The sequence below is a fragment of the Protopterus annectens genome, chromosome 5.part0 (assembly GCF_019279795.1).
Source record: "Protopterus annectens isolate FY-2018-M chromosome 5.part0, PAN1.0, whole genome shotgun sequence".
Lineage (NCBI taxonomy): Eukaryota > Metazoa > Chordata > Ceratodontiformes > Protopteridae > Protopterus > Protopterus annectens.
The window spans coordinates 557,605,911-557,626,206 of NC_056735.1; the positions used below are offsets into that span (position 1 = coordinate 557,605,911).

At 36.3% G+C, this 20,296-nt stretch overlaps 1 protein-coding gene across 1 annotated transcript in view; it reads left to right on the top strand.

Annotated features, from left to right (window-relative positions):
* Positions 1–20,296, top strand: part of PHLDB2 (pleckstrin homology like domain family B member 2) — a 1,258,236-nt gene that overhangs the window by 938,711 nt on the left and 299,229 nt on the right. Inside the window, exon 10 of the mRNA XM_044072445.1 lies at positions 16,229–16,372. Coding sequence (XP_043928380.1) covers positions 16,229–16,372 — 144 coding nt within the window. The remainder of the gene's footprint in view (positions 1–16,228; positions 16,373–20,296) is intronic.

Here is a 20,296-nt window from a genome sequence, read left to right on the forward strand (position 1 = left end):
CTTGAAATATTGATGGCATCAAAAACGGCTTGCTTTGAAATCATCCACAATGCCGAACATCGAGGCTTAACTTGAAACAGCGTTCTTCCAAACAAAAAGTGATATATCCTGTTAGTTAGCGTGTATCCAAAGACTTACATATATCCAGTTACTCGTGCCTTATACACAAAACCCATCAATCCACATATATATATTTAAGACAAAAGTTTAATTATCGTGAGCGCTTTCGCGGCTGTATATCTCCGCTTCATCAGACAAACAACAAGAATTCATTAAAACACACTTTTTTAAAAGAACTGATGAACCACGTAATCATTACTTCAACCAATCAAATATAATCCACATTTAAAGTCATAGACACAAAGATTATTACTTGAATATCTATGACCTTTGAATAATCTATCATACATTGCTATCTCAAAAATCCCTTTGCTGCCGTTTCAAAATATACAATCATATCTAGGGATAACAATAAAATAATAATGCTCCGCATATTGCTGCATTCGCGACCGGCAGCTAATGCAATAATATCCAATGTCACAACATTAAAGGTTGCGAATCTATATAAGAGTTTTTTAAAAATTTTGATAAAACCTTTAAAATCAGAGAACTTCTTATAAGATATAGTATTGATCACAAACACTTATTACATATTGCGATTGCAACTGGCTGTTGGTCTAATGTTGTTACAAATACGTGTTGGGACTTTCAAACTTTAAAAATCAAAAATCAAATAGACCATGGGCTAAACAGCACGGAACATGCGGTATTAGATACGAACGCTTATAGCGTATTATAACCGCTGCTTGCAGTCAATCTAATGACATATAATACTCCAAAATGCAAATAGCAAACTATGAAAAAATATAAAAGTTAAAAACAAAATTCAAATCTTACACATATAACGTGATGTTATATACAAACGCTCATTACATACTATTGCACCATCCTATAATTTACGTAGACTATAAACCCACATAGAATATGATGCCTCAGAATATTACGATATGTTTATAATATATGCATGTGAAAAGTGTGTTTATATTCATATAATGGTTTTAACGTCTAGTGTGTTAACTTTAACAAAGTGGTTCATTTCTTTGATCAAAGTCTGACCTGAAAAGTCACGAGTCTTCAGTAAGCAGCTTGGGACACATACTTCAATATATTCACGGATGGATGTCTTGTTTAAATGAATGTTTGAATATATACATAGGTGCTGCGACACAAACACAACCTATGCACATACTATTTATATAGGTACAATGACATCTCAATGAATGTTTGAATATATACATAGGTGCTGCGACACAAACACAACCTATGCACATACTATTTATATAGGTACAATGACATCTGGGTTCAGTGTATATATCTAAATGAATACGTAATATTACTAATGAACACGTATTTAATGGGGACATTAAACTAAAAACAATACGGAACTAATATATTGTGTATGATAGGCTAGATCCATATATTATTTACATAACAAAAAATCAATTATGTGAATAAATATTTAAAAAAATTTTCTAATTATGTATATAAATTGTAAAATTACAAAATGTGTATTTATTTAATATGTAATATATAAATGGGTCTGTAAATGGAAAATAAATTGTTGAGTAAAAACTGACTATAAATAATTAAATAAATTTATATGCATGAAATGTATATTTTTGTAAAAATATATATAAAAATACAAAAATATAAAATTGTATTAATTTAATATAATGCATATAAATCTGTGAATAAGAAATAAAAATAAATAAAAATAAATAAATTGATGAAAGCTAAGTATGAATAATTGAATTTGTGTAAGTAAAATGTATATGAGTGAAATGTATATAGTTGTGGAACAGGAATAAATGAATATTCCTGCTTCACAATACATACAAATTATTTGTGAAAAATGTGAATAATTGATAATGGAATATAAATATGCACATCAACCTTTTCTAATCAACTTGTGTAGAAAATTTGAGTGTCAAGTATTGGAAGTAAATGTCATTGAAATACTTGACTCAGATATCTAATGTCGTAATTTCCTATTTTTTAGGATAGGTTTCAATGAAACCATTTCATTCAGGCCATTGCCCCTGTGTGCCCCCAACCTAAATATCCAGCCTATTTCAGCCTCTTCGGTGTTGTTGGTAACATCCCCCATCCTGTCAGATATTCTCTGTTGGTATAGGACTTGGAACAAGAAGGTGTGATGTGGCCCGTTTTTGATGGTATGTTTGGCCAGGGCACTATATTCATCTCTCCTCATAGTGCAATATTTATGGTCTCTTATTCGCTCGCGTAAAGACCTGTCCGTCTTCCCAACGTAGAATCTGAAACAATATGTGCAGTGTGCAACGTACACAATGTGTCTACTTGCGCAGTCTGAGTCCACCCAGATTTCCCATAGCTTCCCAGTGTCAGGGTGTCTGAAGTAGTGTGATTCATCCACACTTTCACATTGTGCACAATTTCCACACTTGCTGGTATGTTGCAAACCTCGGATGGAAGTGTTTCGGGCACCAGTGGGCAAAGGACTGCGACATAAAAGCTGTTTAAGATTTTGCATATTACTGTAAGTAAAATGCGGAGTGACTCCTACAATATCCTTTACCTTGGTATCAGTGGTCAAGATGTTCCAATGATTGTATATTGCTTGCATAGCCCATCCCACATTTTGGCCATAGGGTATCACAATGGCTTCATGGCTCAACCTCCGGTTATTTTTACCTGTTGAATCCCGATTTCCAGAAAAATATGGTTGGGCTCTGGTTGTCCTTATCCTATTGATGGACGTATACACGTCATTTATCTCTTCCAGATGATACCCTCGTTTAAACAGACCATCCTTTAATATATTCAGTTCATCTTGAAACTGGTTCTGTGTGCTCGATAACCGGGATAAGCGCATTGCCTGGCCCTTTATAATATTCGGGAAAATACGTTGACTATGCATACTCTGTCGGTGCAAATAGGAGGGTTGGTAGCATGATTTCCGATGTACCTTGGTATAAACAGCATCTTCTTTTCTGTAAACATTAACATCCAAATAATTGATGTTATCAGGTGAATATTCCATAGTGAACCTCAAGAAGTTATTGGATTCATTTAACTTCAAATGGAAGTCATGAAGAGATTCTTCAGTTCCCTCCCATACAAAAAACAAATCATCGACAAACCTCTTGAAGAATCTGATGTGTGTATTTCCCACAATGTATTTGAGCTCGAAGGTGGCCATGACGAGATTTGCATAACTATTGGCACAACTCGTGCCCATGGCCACCCCCTTTTCCTGTTTATAACATATTTGATTAAACAGGAATATACTGTTGTCCAGAACCAGTTCTAGAAGGAAGCAAAAGAAATCCACTTTCTGTTGTTCTAGTTTCGATACTTCAGTCAGGAACAATTTCACGTATGTTAACCCTTCATCATTGGGAATGCTTGTGAATAATGAGACAACGTCCATTGTCACAAACAAAATTTGATTGGTCAAGGGTATTGTTTCCATTCTATGATACAACTCTGTTAGAAATTGTTCTGTGTCTCTCAATACATATTGATGTTGATTCAAGTGTATCCTTAGTTCACTCTCCAAATAAATGGAAATGGATTCCGTCAGCCATCCCGAACCTGAAACGATGGGTCTAAAGTCTGGTCTACCCAAATTTTTGTGAATTTTCGGTAGGCCTGTAATGGTAGGAATAAGTGGATTCTCAATTACAAAATACTTGAACAATTCATCATTTATAAGTCCCATGCATTTACACTCTGTTATGGTACGTAAAATGTTTTCTTGCATGGTGTAGACCTGTTCTATAGGTATTATTCGATAAGATGGATTGTTTAATAATTCAGTAATTTTGTGGTTGTAATATTCAGTGTCCATTACAACCACAGGGCCTCCTTTGTCTGCTGGACGAATAGTAATTTGCTGATTATTGCGTAACATCTTCAATGCATTTTGTTCCATCTTCGTTAAATTCTCTGCTGAATCATTTCCTATAGGCTGTATCTGTTCATATAGAGTATTCTCTACAGCTTGAATGAAAACTTCTAAATTCGGCTGGAGATGCGGAGTGAAAGTGCTGTTTCGCTTGTGCTTTGTGTTGTATTACTGTTCTCTATGGGAAAAATGAGCTTCAATGCTATCTTGCGTACAAAAAGTCTTAAGGAAATGATAATTTGACTAACATCCATCTTCGAGGTAGGTATAAATGAAAGACCTCTGTTCAAAACAGCATACTCATGTTCAGATAAACAGTATTTGGAAATGTTATATACCAATGGGTAGTTGTTCCTGAAATCAACTTGTTGTATATCATATGAAGGGTTTGATGTACTTTCCTCCAGACTATTAGATCCCATCATTCTGGTACATATGGTGTTCTTGATGAATTCATTTGTTCCATTATAGCGACATGATCCTAAGTGTTCGGTCCCCAGAACCTCTGGAGTGTCTTCTGTTGTTGAGGGGCCACCGTGTATTCCTTCTTCCTTGCCCCTCTGTCGACATCCATGTCTAGTGACCTCTTTCTCCCGGTGCGAATGGGTAGTGGAAAATCCGAATTATTAGCACTTTCCATTTGTATCTTCCTTCTAACACTGCTGGATAAACTGGAATTGTTAGATGGAATGTTGGAACTGATGCATGTATGAGGTTCAATATGTATTCCAAGTGTATCATTCGGGGTGGTATATACAGATTCAGTGCCTGGTGGCGTTGTAATATCATGTACTATAGCCCCAGTAACATTGTTAGACAATTTATCAATATCGTTTTCTTTTTGTATAGATGGAAGGGAAACTTCATCTATTGTGCCTTGTTCTTTATGTACATGAGAATGGACACCAATATCATTTGCAAACACCCTTGATTGGTGTATTGCTGTATTCAAGTTGTTTTGTTCAACGTGTTGTTGTCCACGTCTGTCATACTTGTTGTTCAAACCTCTCCTTTCATTCGTGTTGTTGGTTCTAGGCCATACAAACACATTATTGTTGGCAAAATCAATGGAGTCCCTTAATAGCTTTTTCCGTTTGTTACTTATTAAGTTAGCCTCGTATCTGTTCACACGGTCGAGCAACTCTTGCATATATAGTTCAGTGTCTCCTTCACCTTGTAGTTCGATCAATCTGCCTTGTAGTCTAATCGCAGATTCTTTCAGTCCATTCTCTATTGGTTCAAAAAAATCTATCAGTAGTTGTATGTATTCCCTACTAGCTCTAAGATTTATTTGTTGCCATTTGGCAAGTAGTGAGGAATACATATTACCATAAGTCGGCATGGTAAGTATACGTAGGCCTCGAGGTATAAGGCCTTTATTTAAACATGCCTCCATATGGAAACGTTGTGTGCTAAGTCTTTTGAATTTGTATAGATCATTCTCTATGTCACGTTTCACTTTTCTGATATCTTCTTCATTGCTATCATTAACTTTAGAATTCAATTCATTCTCAGTGAAATCCATTGAACCAACCAACGGATTATGTTTGTTTTCAAGGAAAGTTCTCAGCCTTTCATGTGTAGATTCGTGTTGGGACTTGGGTCTTCCCTCTGTAGTGTTGGCTCCTTCCATATCCCAGAATATTTGATAATAATAACAACAAACGCCCAATGATATACAAGAATAACACCCAGCAGAGCCAACTGTGAGTCGTTCAAATTGTAACCAAACGGTATATAACTGTCTTATAAAGTTCTAAATGTAAAAATAGCTGATGGCAATAGTTGTAAAATCACAAAGATTCTAATTACTCACTTAGGTGAAACACTCATTCCATCTCCTCATACATTGGAATAAATCCAAAAATTATTCGTTACTTGAAATATTGATGGCATCAAAAACGGCTTGCTTTGAAATCATCCACAATGCCGAACATCGAGGCTTAACTTGAAACAGCGTTCTTCCAAACAAAAAGTGATATATCCTGTTAGTTAGCGTGTATCCAAAGACTTACATATATCCAGTTACTCGTGCCTTATACACAAAACCCATCAATCCACATATATATATTTAAGACAAAAGTTTAATTATCGTGAGCTTTGCGGCTGTATATCTCCGCTTCATCAGACAAACAACAAGAATTCATTAAAACACACTTTTTTAAAAGAACTGATGAACCACGTAATCATTACTTCAACCAATCAAATATAATCCACATTTAAAGTCATAGACACAAAGATTATTACTTGAATATCTATGACCTTTGAATAATCTATCATACATTGCTATCTCAAAAATCCCTTTGCTGCCGTTTCAAAATATACAATCATATCTAGGGATAACAATAAAATAATAATGCTCCGCATATTGGTGCATTCGCGACCGGCAGCTAATGCAATGATATCCAATGTCACAACATTAAAGGTTGCGAATCTATATAAGAGTTTTTTAAAAATTTTGATAAAACCTTTAAAATCAGAGAACTTCTTATAAGATATAGTATTGATCACAAACACTTATTACATATTGCAATTGCAACTGGCTATTGGTCTAATGTTGTTACAAATACGTGTTGGGACTTTCAAACTTTAAAAATCAAAAATCAAATAGACCGTGGGCTAAACAGCACGGAACATGCGGTATTAGATACGAACGCTTATAGCGTATTATAACCGCTGCTTGCAGTCAATCTAATGACATATAATACTCCAAAATGCAAATAGCAAACTATGAAAAAATATAAAAGTTAAAAACAAAATTCAAATCTTACACATATAACGTGATGTTATATACAAACGCTCATTACATACTATTGCACCATCCTATAATTTACGTAGACTATAAACCCACATAGAATATGATGCCTCAGAATATTACGATATGTTTATAATATATACATGTGAAAAGTGCGTCTATATTCATATAATGGTTTTAACGTCTAGTGTGTTAACTTTAACAAAGTGGCTCATTTCTTTGATCAAAGTCTGACCTGAAAAGTCACGAGTCTTCAGTAAGCAGCTTGGGACACATACTTCAATATATTCACGGATGGATGTCTTGTTTAAATGAATGTTTGAATATATACATAGGTGCTGCGACACAAACACAACCTATGCACATACTATTTATATAGGTACAATGACATCTCAATGAATGTTTGAATATATACATAGGTGCTGCGACACAAACACAACCTATGCACATACTATTTATATAGGTACAATGACATCTGGGTTCAGTGTATATATCTAAATGAATACGTAATATTACTAATGAACACGTATTTAATGGGGACATTAAACTAAAAACAATACGGAACTAATATATTGTGTATGATAGGCTAGATCCATATATTAATTACATAACAAAAAATCAATTATGTGAATAAATATTTAAAAAATTTTTCTAATTATGTATATAAATTGTAAAATTACAAATCAATGTGCAAGAGAGGGCTGAAGTTTACTGGAGAAAGCTGGCAAAGGAACCAAGGTATTGGGAACAAATAATTTGAGAGAGAAATGTAATAGAATGGGAAGGGGCCAAGAAGACATTTGGACTACAGGCTAAAGATTCCCATCCCTATCACTGATTAATATCAAAGTATAAGCAAAAGATAAAGAGATAGGGGAATCTTAAATCACAGACATGCACTGGCTGAGTTTTTAGTTGATTCTAGAACAGAAGCTGTTGTTAAAAAGCATAATTAATAGAGCATATAAAATATTGCATGTTGACCATATGAATCAATCAGAAGGGGTCAGGACAGGTTGGGAGGAGAGATTAAATAAGCAGTTTACAAAGAAACAATGGGAGGACAATGTATTGCTCCCAAATATGCAACAAAATCTAGAAGATTTAGGATTTTTGCCTAGAAGTGTTTTTATAAGTACGTTTATACCCCAAGCAGAGTAAATAAAGAATTTTTACTCAAGTAGATAGCAAATGTTGGAGGTGTAATGGGGGAAGAAAGAGATACTGTGAGCATATGTTCTTGGAGTTTAATGAGTTGGCAGACTTTTAAAATTTTGTACAATGTACTCTGTTAGGAATACTGGGTGAGCAAACTGGTGTAACTAAGGAAATTATTTTTTGAGATGGGATACAGGATCTGAATTGCCTTGACATAGTAAGGTAAATTAAAGTAAGTTTAATTCTGGTGATGTCCAATAAAGCAATTACTATAAAATGGAAATCATTGTCTAAACCAACTGTATTTGAAGTAGTAGGTATTGTAACAGAGATAGGAGAACAGGGACTTGGATCTTTAGAAGAGTGTAGGAATAAAGGGCATAGAAAAGATGGAGACTGTGGGAACAATACATGCAGAAAAAATGTTTTGGAGGAAGAGTGAGGTTTAAGAGAAGGCAAAAAATGCACAATTTATGCAACACTGAATTAATTATAGTGTATAGAATAATATGTGTGATGTATAATGATTGTAACTGTGAACTTGTTAGTATGGTTTGCTTATACAAAAGGAAGTTTGCCTATATCATAAGCAATATTTCAATAAAGGTGTTTTATATTAATGTTTGTTTTGTTTCAGTAATCATGATTTCTCATAAATAACAAGTATATTAGTGCATTTAGCTTCCAAATGCAAATGTTTAAAAATAAACAAAGTTTTTTATTACCCATGCTGTACCAAACATACATACTGATGATCAGACTGGTATTTTGTGCTTTGGCACATGCACAGTTATTTTGCTCATTGTCGACATTGTCTCAGCACTGTTTTTCTTTTGATTCGTAATGAAGTAACTTCTCATTTTTATCATGTAAAATGCAGCTCATGTTGTGAATTCCATTTTAAGTTTCACTCTTGCTAAGTCAGAAATGATTTATGCAATTACTTTGAGTTCTACACATGATACAGAACCTTAAATCATAAGTCTGAATTTCTGCATCCATTTTGTCTGAATCCTTATTCCTTCCTGATTCCACCATTTTGTACATGTTTGATCCATGCTTCCCATCCTGTTTGCAGAGTATGTTTGACTCTGAGTTGAATATTGCCATATTTTTATTTGCTCACTGTTTCAGTGTGTTCTCTGTTATGACATATTGTATAGTTATTTTGTTTAAACACACATCTTTATGTAACATTTTGCCATCCAAAAAGCTTATTTATTTTGTAGGAGATATTAAATAGTCATTGTGTTAGCAGAAAGTCATGCACATCTTGTCACAATTCTGTTGTAGCTCTGGCTACAGTTTCACTTTCAACAGTTTGGTATAATGCTTACTTAAATGCTATGTCTTCATTAGAAAGCAATCTGTTTTGTATGTGTAAGCAATATGTATCTCACAAAAATCGGTTTGCTTTTCTCAGACTGGCAGTCTTAAACCAGTCTATACAGTATTATGCCAAGAGTACACCGCAGTCCTTTAAAATCTTTTCCTTTCTGTTATGGAATACAAAATTTCCTCCACTTGCCAGAAGTTAATATCCCTGAATGATTTTACAGATGGCTTTAACTGGTGCTAATAAAGTGTATGGCAAAGTATGAATTGTTGCCTAAGTCACCCTTAGGACATATAGAACCTGTCTGTTGTTTAGGATGATCAAGTATGTATATTAGTTCTTTACTCTTTTTTTTTAAGCTGTGCACAAAAAAATTCCATTTATCCAGTAAGGACACCCATTTTAAAGATACATTTATGTTTGACCGCAAATTGTTGACCTTATTGTTGGGCTTTTTACCACATCCAAGTCAACTTATAAACATTTTTTCATGCACTGAAATGTAATAGGCATTGTGTGTGCATCAGTACATACTTGTATCTATTTTTCTTTCAAGACACCAATTGCTCATTTTTGTTTGCCAAGCAGTAAAAATTGTTTGAAATACTTCTGCCAAATTCACTTCAATTAATATATGAAAATGTTTCCAATTTAAAATTACAAAATGCATTAGTTGATAAAAAATCAGTTTATTTTATCATTTACTCATTATTTTACTAATTTTTAATTGCATTAACCTAATTGATTATATGCTTGTTCAGAATTCTGTAAAAAAACATGGGTTAAAAGTAAAATAGCAAATACTGACAATGGGTAAATCATCAGAGAATATTACATATTTTATTAGGCAAATGTTTAATCAAATAGTTAGACATGCAACTTAGAATATTAAATATGGTGAGGTATTTTGAACAATTCATACAAATGGTACACTGACTCAGAATTGCAATAGTACGCCATTTGCACTTTTAGAAAATTGTTTGATAGCCACAAAAGAAATCCTTTTACAGAGAGGATTCATACCTGCACTACCATATTCCCACTTTGTTCCACCTCTGAAGTGACACTGTTTTGAACTAAACAAAATGCTTGATTATGCTGGAAAAGCAAATGTTTCTTGTATCTCCCAACTACTGCAGTCTCTGATTTAGGTTCAAAGGTAGATACTAGGCTATCTGCTCTAGGGCATTTATAAGCCTAGCCAGAGTATATTTGGCTTCCGCCTCCCTATTAGATTAGCCTACTGTGCCTCTGCAAAGTAGGTCACAGAAGGTACCCTTTTAAGATTAGTTTACTGTGCCTCTGTCTAGCAGGGACACAGAAGAGATCCCAGGGGTGAATTTGCAATTTCCTATCCACGCGTCCAGATTTCGCTTGAAGAGGGTCAGCGAGGGGCTATGTCTAACATGAATTGGGATTCTATTCCAGAGTGAGGGGAGCCTCTGGGAAATTAATCTGTCCCTCCAGCATGTCCTATTTATTTTTGTGCTGAGGTTTAGGTCCTTGGAGCATGTAGCTGTAAGGGACTTGGATTTTTTGAGGTGGAGCATGTCCATTAATTCTGGGTTTGACATGGCTTTGTACATCGGGCATAGATCGCCTCTGAGTAGGCAGTAAGCAACTGAGTAGAGCTGGAGTTTCTTTAGTCAAGCTGCATAGGACATCTGTTTGTAGCCCATGATCCTCTTGGTGAGGTACTTTTGGGGTCTCTCCAGTTGCTGCAGGTGTCGGGTAAGATACATCCCAAAGGGGCATTGTATTCAATTATGGGCCTGATGAGTGACGAGTAGAGGGGCACAATGACCTCTCTTGATCTAGATGCAAACCCTTTCGTGATAAGGTGGGCTATATAGAAGGTCTTTCTAACCACTTTGGCAACGTGATTATCAAAGGAGAGATTACTATCTACATTGGTCCCCAAATCTCTAATTACTTCTTCCGTACTTAATGGATTACCACCTATGTGGTAATTTGTGGGCACCTTGTTTTTTCCAAAGGGGTTGAATATACACTTTTTAGCATTTAGCTTGAGGCTGTGGCTCTGGCACCAAGCATCCGTCTCTGTGAGACCCTTTTTGAGGATGCTTGTGTCAGCTGGAGATTCGATTGTGGCCCCCAGTTTGCAGTCATCTGCGAACTTTGTCAGCCATAATCCCCCCGTGTTAGCCTTAACCTCAGAGAAGTATATACCGAACAAGAGAGGTCCCAGAACTGAGCCCTGTGGGATGCCACTTGTAACTGGTTCAGATTCGGACATGGCACCTGCAATTCTGACCATGTGGGTTCTATCTCTGAGCCAGTTTGCAACCCATCTTGTGATATAGGGGTTGATATTTAAGCTGGTAAGCTTATTTATGATGCCCGAGTGGGGTATTGTGTCGAAGGCTTTTGCGAGGTCCAGGTAGGCAGTGTGGACTACCTTGCCCTCATCTATGGCTTTGGAAATCAACTAGGTTTAAGAGGCAAGATCTGCCCTTAACAAAGCCGAATTGGGTAGGGTCCAGTGTCTGGAGGCTCCCAATGTCTTTGTTTATGAGTTCCATGATAATACGCTCCATAGCTTTACAGACCAGACTAGTCAGGCTTATGGGGCGATAGTTTCCGGGGTCCGATGTAGCACCACCTTTGTGGAGTGGGACCACTGTAGCTGTATGCCATTCTTTGGGTACATATCCTGTAGTAAGGCTAAGTTTGAACAGTGACTTAATGTGAGGGTTCAGTTCTTCTTGGAGCTCGTGTGAGACACAGCCTGGGACACCGTCTGGTCCCATAGATGCTGTGTTTTTGGCTTTGGAGAAGGCAGCTTTCATCTGTGCATCTGTGATGTCAGGGAGGTTACATTCAGTTGGGATAGGCATTTGCTCCTTTGGGGGGAAGGGGGGGAGAAGTTTGCGCTGAATCTGTCTACCAGGATGTTGGCTATGTCTGTAGGTTCAGTATATTTTGTACCATTATGCAACAATTCAGAGCATATCTGGGAGTTTCTACCCATGTTCCTGACATAACTAAAGAAGGCCTTGTGATTATCTTTAGTGTCTAGGGCAATTTTTCTTTCGAAACTGGCCTTTGATGATTTTATGAGGGATCGAAGTTTCTTGCTAATACTGATCAGAGATGCCTTCCCTTTTTGGGATTTTGCTCTGTCATGTAGTAGCTTCCTCCTTCTGTTGTATAGATTATTTATGGCCAGGGTCCACCAGACCGGTCTCCTGTTTTTGGAGGAGTGAGTCTTGGTTTTATTTGGGATAGCATGATCCATGCATTCCTGCAGGTGCTCATAGAATGCATTTGTAAAGTATTCTGCGGATTGGGCTGTATTATCCCCTGGCCCAGGGGCTTTGAAGGATTCCATCTCAGTCTTGAGAAGTGCAAAGTTTGCTTTTGAGAAATTCTTTACAGTGATTTCCTTGGCTGGGGGTGGGGACAGGATATGGATGTCCAGGGAAATTTGTTTATGATCTGATCTTACCAATGAGGGGTATACCTCTGGTGTGGAACATAGAATCCCCATGTTGATGATGACCAGGTCCAATATGTTGTTCCCTCTTGTGGGAGTGGTGACCAGTTGGTCCATTGCATTATATAAATTCGAGTAACCATTGGGCGAGGGTGTTTGGGCTTGAGTAGTTTTCCCAGTCAATGTTTGGGTAGTTGAAGTCACCCAATAACATAGTGTTTGCAGAGACCTTCATATTCTCCAGTGTTCTCAGGAATGCCAAGTGGGGTTCCTGTAATAGGGAGGGTGTTCTGTAGCAGGCTACAAACTGAAAAGCAGTTTTGCACACTGTTAGTTGCACATGGATGGTTTCCAATGCCTCGTGCAGTGCCACTAACCTGGAGGTGTAGGTATCTTTGATGAATATAGATACTCCCCCTCCTTTTGTGCTTCGGTCCGAGTTTTGAGGCTGAAACGCATGGTATGAGTTATAACCTGGTAGTGCTGGGGTACTCTCAGGAGCCTTGAACCAGGTTTCTGTTACTGCACAGACATCGATTTTCTCCATACTGAGGAGAGCCTCGAGTGCGTGCATCTTGAGGTTTAGACTTCTGGCATTGAGCAGCATTACCTTTAGTTTTTTTATCCTTGGGTTGTCTATGGAGGTGGGTTTGTCCTTTGAGACTTGCCTATAAAAGGCACTGTGGGGGTGGCAAGCTTAAGGGTGGCAGGTGCAAGCCGTCCCTAGCGAAGCAACATGACTTGTCAAGCATGTCATCCCAGGCTGACAGACACTGGATCCCCTTTTATGTGTTTATCTACAAGGGACCTGGGAGACACTGCCCATAAAATCAGTGAATTCAGTAAGAGATAAAATTATGTTTTTAATTTAGTATTTAACTGCTTACCTGTTTATTTCTGTGCATTTATGTTTTTAATTTAGTATTTAACTGCTTACTTGTTTATTTCTGTGCATTTGGGCATTTAATAATCACTGTAGGGAGAGTTGATATTTGATATCTGTTATGATGATTTGTTTTATACCACAGACCTTTTTGATTTTTTTTGTTGAAGATGGTAACATATACGTCCTCTTTCTGCATCTAATTCCCCTCACATAACTGCAAGTTTACCATATTTGTTTTTACAATGTTTTGTTGTCTTATGCGCCACAACTTTTTAAGTTTTGTTAAAATTTTTCTGCCTTCTTAAATTGGAGTTGACACACGTCAGATGGACTGTTGGCCAATGTGTTGTGTATCTGCACAACATAAAAATATCTTGCTGATAGATAATAATCCACTAAAACCTTCTAGCCAGTAAGTTAATGAGGTGTTATATTCTTGACTGCCAGTAGGCTAAGCTGCATTTGACTGGCGCTCAGAGTGAAGAAAATGTGAGAAATGTTTATAATTCATCAAATAAAACATCTGTTTCTTTTACTTGCTCAGTCATAATAGTTTTAGTACAGTTAATCACTTATTAATCTCAATAAATACTGCCAGTTATGTACTGTGATTTTATCCCACTGAAATAAAACTGCTGCCTATGGTCTGCTTTGGGGCATTGTAGATTTGAATGAAATAAGCATCCCACACAATTAGCATTGTATGAGTGAAGCAGCAAGCATTGCAGTCAGAGCTGTAGCTGTAGGTGTAAATGATATGGTTACTTAACAGCCAGATCAATGATGTGTACTGCTTCAAACATTATGCTGGGGCTATTCACAGGGATGAGTATACACAGTTGTGCCAATATTGTTGGACTTGTATTGGCATTTAAATCATATGACCATATTTTCAAAATGAAGTAGCTCCTTTAGTCTTTTAATGTTTTATTGACAGGGTGGTTAGACTTAACCAGGATAGACAGTTTTCAGAACCAGCCCAAACAACCAAACACAGCACAACCACACATGCTGCACATTGACTCTATTAAAGGTAATACCATCTGCATTATAAATTATTAAAATAACAGTACAGGCTGTTAACATTTCATTTGTTCCAAGTAGTATGTGAAGTAATATGGAATAAAGCACTATTGTGTTACAGGAAGGTCTAAGAGAGTAATGTGCACTCAAGATCCTTGTTTACAGAGCTCTGCCAGACTGACTATGGACATTAAAGCAAAGCAAACTCTATGACTAAATATTTAGTGGTAGCAATACAATGGGGATAAAATTATAGAAATAAATGTTAAAATTGTATTACTTTGAAACATGGAATAATGAGCAACTCTTCCTTTGTTTAGAAATAAAGCTCAGGCTTGTAAATTTAATAGGATTGGGTATACAAGAGTGAGCTGTTAAATATATAATACTGCTGTATTAATATTCAATATTATAAGGCTTCACAAAGGTGTAGATCACTGTGTTACTAAAATGCAGAAGACTGTCTCCATTTTTCTAGTAAGAGAGCACTAACCAGTTCAGTTGCAAAACTTTCTTATGGAAATATTTTATGTAATACTCAACTATTTCAAAAGAGCAAGAGGCAGTTGTAAATATTACCAACTGAGGATGAAAGTATCAGTATAGTTTAGCAGAATGAACCATGTATGTACCAAAGGTGACTTTGGTAGAGGATGAAATGCAAGAACTTCCAGTGCATAATTTATCATCTTGCAATTTATGCACATTTAAAACATTACTTTTTAACAAATTTTCTACAAAAGCTACACGTTTTGTGTACAGGATCATTAGTGTTATAAAGTGCTTTTCATGTTTACAACATTCTTTAAAGCCTCCTATAACCAAAAAGTGTGGTGCAGATAACAGCTGGATTCAGTTGGGCCAGAGCTGACTCCAAGATACTGGTAGGCTTTGGAAAATATATTGCTGATTTGCACAGGGCTAAAACATACAACTGTTAGTGTGCATTTTCAGATTTTTCCATGTCCAAGTCTTAAAACTCAGCTGTTGGGGGAGGTATAATTGATATCTAATAACCTCTGAGGTATAAAAGTTTTTTCATGAACTAACTGCTACCTAGAAAGTATCTATTAATGTGGAAAAATACCTTAGAAGGTGAATCAGTACATTTATTTTCTGAAATAAATAGAATTATGTAGGGCCATGGTATTTTCACTTTGAGACCAGCATATACAAGGTATGTCAGAAGAGTACTTATGTAAAAGCCTATAGTTATTATATTGTTTTCTTTGAAACCATTTTTATTCAAGTACATGTATGAGTTAGCATTTTATTTGGAGCAATTTAAAAAAAGTTATATGTCGGTAGGCAATTTTAACAGATTTGTCTGATCATCCCTTTAACTAGACAACTGCTCTAATCAGGTTTTTGTCAAAATCAGTAACATTGCCTTGTTTTTTTTTTTTAATTTGATTAACAATCATCTTAATGTAAAAGGTAATAGTTCCATAATCAGCTTCAGTGAATATACTGATTTTTCTGTCACTTAACAAATTGTTGTGTAATTGCATAGTGCTCTTTTTAACAAACATTAATCTCATCTGTTTTTTTTTCCCATAATGAAATGGCTACTTTACCACCTAAATCTAACCTTCACTGTAGCTGGTATATATTTTTTGCACATTTTACATTTGCTTTTTTAACATCCATATTCCTTCTTTTAGGGTTATGTCACTCTAAATGAAATAAAAGAGATGTATTGCAATTCCAAGGGCACTCCCCCTTCCACAGAGCACCTCCCTGATAGAGATCCTGTTCCATTTGGGTCCTCCAACCCAGTTCAGATGAGCCAGTGCCATAATGGAGAGGTTTGTTTGTGTGACACTTTCATACATTTAGCTTCTATATTGAATATTTGTTATGACTGCATGCTAGCAAGCTAAGAAGAAAGCCTGAAAACCTAGTCTGAGCAGCACTTCAGTTTGTCTTTAGGATACAGGAATGACAGTAACATCTGTATCATTACAGCATGCTGGCAGAAAATTAACTGCAAAAATGATCTGTAGCTGATTCCCAGCAAGTAGCAATACAAGGCATCTATAAAAATTAGCCAAAAAGAATGTGTACTAACCACTGTAGTAGCTTTGACTGCAACATCTGTCACTTGTGGTCAATTACCTGGACTATGTTTTTAAGCAAACAAATGTGGTGCATATAGTGTCAGTTTCATTTTCTGTGGTGTGACTAATACCTTTCACCACATAGAAATGAATGGACTGGAACTGTTCTCCATTTTTCAGACTGGTAGTTAAGAGCAGCAGAACCTGTTAGAAGAGCAGCCTTTGAATCCTCCCTTCTAAGCAATAAAGAAACAACAATACTGATTATCTGAGTCTTGACCTTTATTGTCATCATGTATAAATTAGATCATCTTCATGAACTTAAGAAGCCGCTGAATACGTTTCAGAGGAATGTTCCACAGGAGTTTCTCCGTAAGTTGCTCTAGGTGACAGAAACAAAGTACAGCTGCATTCAAGGTGAGCAATCTGTGGGTTGTGAGGCCCATGTGAGAAAGATATACAGGAGGTGACTTCCATAATAATCGTGTATCACTAAGGATAATGCAGGTTGCGTGAGAAACCAAACCAAGCCACCTGTTGATAAACTCCTGTTGTGCCTATCCAAACATGATGTTTTTGCTGTTTTTTAAATTAAAGTACATTTTAATTCTTCCCTTTGTTTTGCTTCTTCTTCTGTTTTTAAACAAATGATCTATGTAAAGTTTTATTTTTGTTTTACATTGTGTTGGCATTTTCCCTATCAGCTGTCCATGTATCATGTTAATGTAATTTTTGTAGCAGGCTGGTATAGCATGATACATTTTAGTTGCTTTTTTTACTTATGTGACATTTTCATTTAATTGCTTTTTTTTACTTATGTGACTTTCTCATTTAAAAGTATATTAAATCTACATAGCTATGTAGAATGATTTTGTTTTATTATAGCATTTTTAGATACAAGTATTACCTTTATTAAGAAAAGCCATTGTTTGTTTGTTTAGATTCCATTTTTTTACTACCTTAGTTTATACAAGTGGCCTTTGAGGCATTATGATTGTACAGTATATGTGTAAGTCATTGTGTGTACTTGGTCTTGAATCAGACTTGGGCTGAGCACAGTTCCCTAACTGCTAATTTGGAATTTATTTTGTTCAGGTCTGGATATGTTTCTGCTGAGTGGGTGTTATCTGTGGAGTTTCTTTGAAGGTGACTTAATTTGAAGACCAAATGTGTCCGTTTCAAACTCAACTTCAGATTAGTTGTACCTCCTGTCTTTCAACTCCCTACTTATCGAATTTTTCATCTCATAAATCCTCTACCCTTCTTAACTATCTTCTTCTAGTCTTCCCCTATCATTCATCTTACTTCCAGTCCTTTTTAGTCTTGGAACACTGCAATCTGAGAACTCACTCTAGCTTTTGAAGATTGTGTATTCCAATACTTCGTTTGTTTTTGATTTAGCCAATGTTTACTGAAAGTTTCTCATACTGTTTCACTATTTGCTATTATTCATGTATCTTCTGATGAAGTACAATTGTCTGTGATGTTCAGTTCTTTACCCTGGTTAATAAATTTATGGACATAGGGATTTTATTTTGTTGTGTCTTGTAATATGGGATACTAAATCCTGTTTACTTTTTTTTCTTTAGTAACATTTCTTCTCCTTGATTGTTTTTAAGCTGTTTGAGACATTTAGTTGAATGATTTCCTGTATTGTGTAAGGAAAAATGTGTCCACTGGCTTGCATTAATCATGCAGCAGTTAATGTTTTGTTGTGAATGTACTTACCAAATTACTACATTAATATGTATGTATTGGACTTCATCATTTCAGTAAAATTGTTGTACTTCTTCTGCAATACTAAGAGAATGTGGGTGAGATTTACAAAAACGTATCTGCATGTGATCATGCTGCTTCTTTGAGAGCAAATGCCACTTTTTTCTATGTTCATTTCTGCTCCACTCTCTGCCTGCCTGCTGTTAAGATAGTCCTAGATGGAACTGAGGCAATTCAGTACTTTATGCTGGTAGTCTTTAGAACAATGCTGGTGAGAGACATCTGGATAGGCCAACATTCAAACAGATGAGTGTTGCTTGCGTCCTCATCTTCATCCCAACTGTGAGGACATTTAAATGGGCTAACCCCACTCTGTTGACAAGATAATGAGACACCTGCATCACTTAAACCCCACCCTGCTGTAACCCCCTGTGAGTACATGCACTTGTGCGCATTCTAATGAGGACTACCACCAGATGGCAGATCAGTGAGACAAAAGTCCACAACCAGGTTATCCATGCAGTATGGCTTCTCCAAGGAATTGTGGCAATATGCATACTTCTCTCCTAGCCTTCCCTCATGACAGTCCTATTTGTCCTGTACTGCCAGCTCCACCAAGTGCCTGAGCTGCTAATCAAACTGAGGTTGCAAGAGCATAGTCAGGGCTTTGTACCTTTATTCTACTAGAAATGGTGGAAGCAAATGTCATTACTTTAGTTTTTGATGCTTTGAGTTACAGACCCATTTTACTACACCAGTATTGTAGAGATTGGATACAGTGACAAATCTGGTAAATAATTGTGATTTGTCAGTATATTAAATGAGCTTGGAGCTTCTCCTTTGGTTAACCATGAAATTCCCAGATATTGTGAATGGCAACAATCATTGAAAGAAAAAATATATTATTCTATTCCGCCATCCGCACCCAACTATTGTCACAGAATGTGAGACTAAGATTGCCCAGAATATCCATAAACCTTATGTGACAACCTGAGCCAAAGGTTTAAGAAAAGTCATTTTGGTTCTATCAGGCAGATGTGAATGAATTCCAATAAGACCAGAAGTGCAGTATCATTTTGATGAGGCCTGAAACCAGGAAGATCTTTAATGTTTTTTAGTTAGTTAGATGCACTGTTATTCATAAAGATGTGCCACCAAATTCTAAGTAGTTGATAGAGTAGTGTGGTATGTTTGCAGATAAGAGCAATGGGGTGATGAACTGTGTGTTGGGATAACATGAGCGCTTGACATCAGCAATCAATTCCAGCAAATTGCACTTCTTTTAAGGAGCTTTTAATATCTACGGATGCAGGTTAGAGGAGAAACCTAGAGGGATTCTGGAGTTTATCTAAAGCCAGAGAGCCAGCTTTAAGCTTTTTGAAGTATTTGAAAACATAGTAGATACGCAGTAACAATTTGGTAGATTAATATTTGCCTCAGATTGGGAGTGTTTGACCCGAGTTGTCAAAGTGAACAAAATGTTATGCTTTCATGTTATCGATAAACACAAATGTATTTGAAAGAGTCTAGGAGAGAGGAGTTGATCAATAGATTTCCAGAATGTTTTTGGACTGTTGGCATGCTGTTTTGATGGTGTAGTGGTAAGAATTTTGATGGTAAAAAAGTGTTCTTTATTCGGATATAAGCAACCTTGAAGCCTGAGCATTCCCGTTGCTAACAGTTTTCTGATAAATGACCCATAAATGGCTTTTTTTAGCCATTATAGTGTCGATATTAGTGAGCAGTCCATGGAAGGTTAGTGGCCCTGATATATTTCTTGCAAACAGATGCATATCAGTTTAGAGAATGAGGAAGACAGACGTGAAATACTAAACAGCCTTGTCTAAATGAAGGCTGCGCAAAGACCAATCAGTGCTATACAGTGGTACAGTTAACGACTACAGGACTGAATTTATTTGGTGGTTTTTGACTAATAAAACCTTTCAGTTCTTCTGA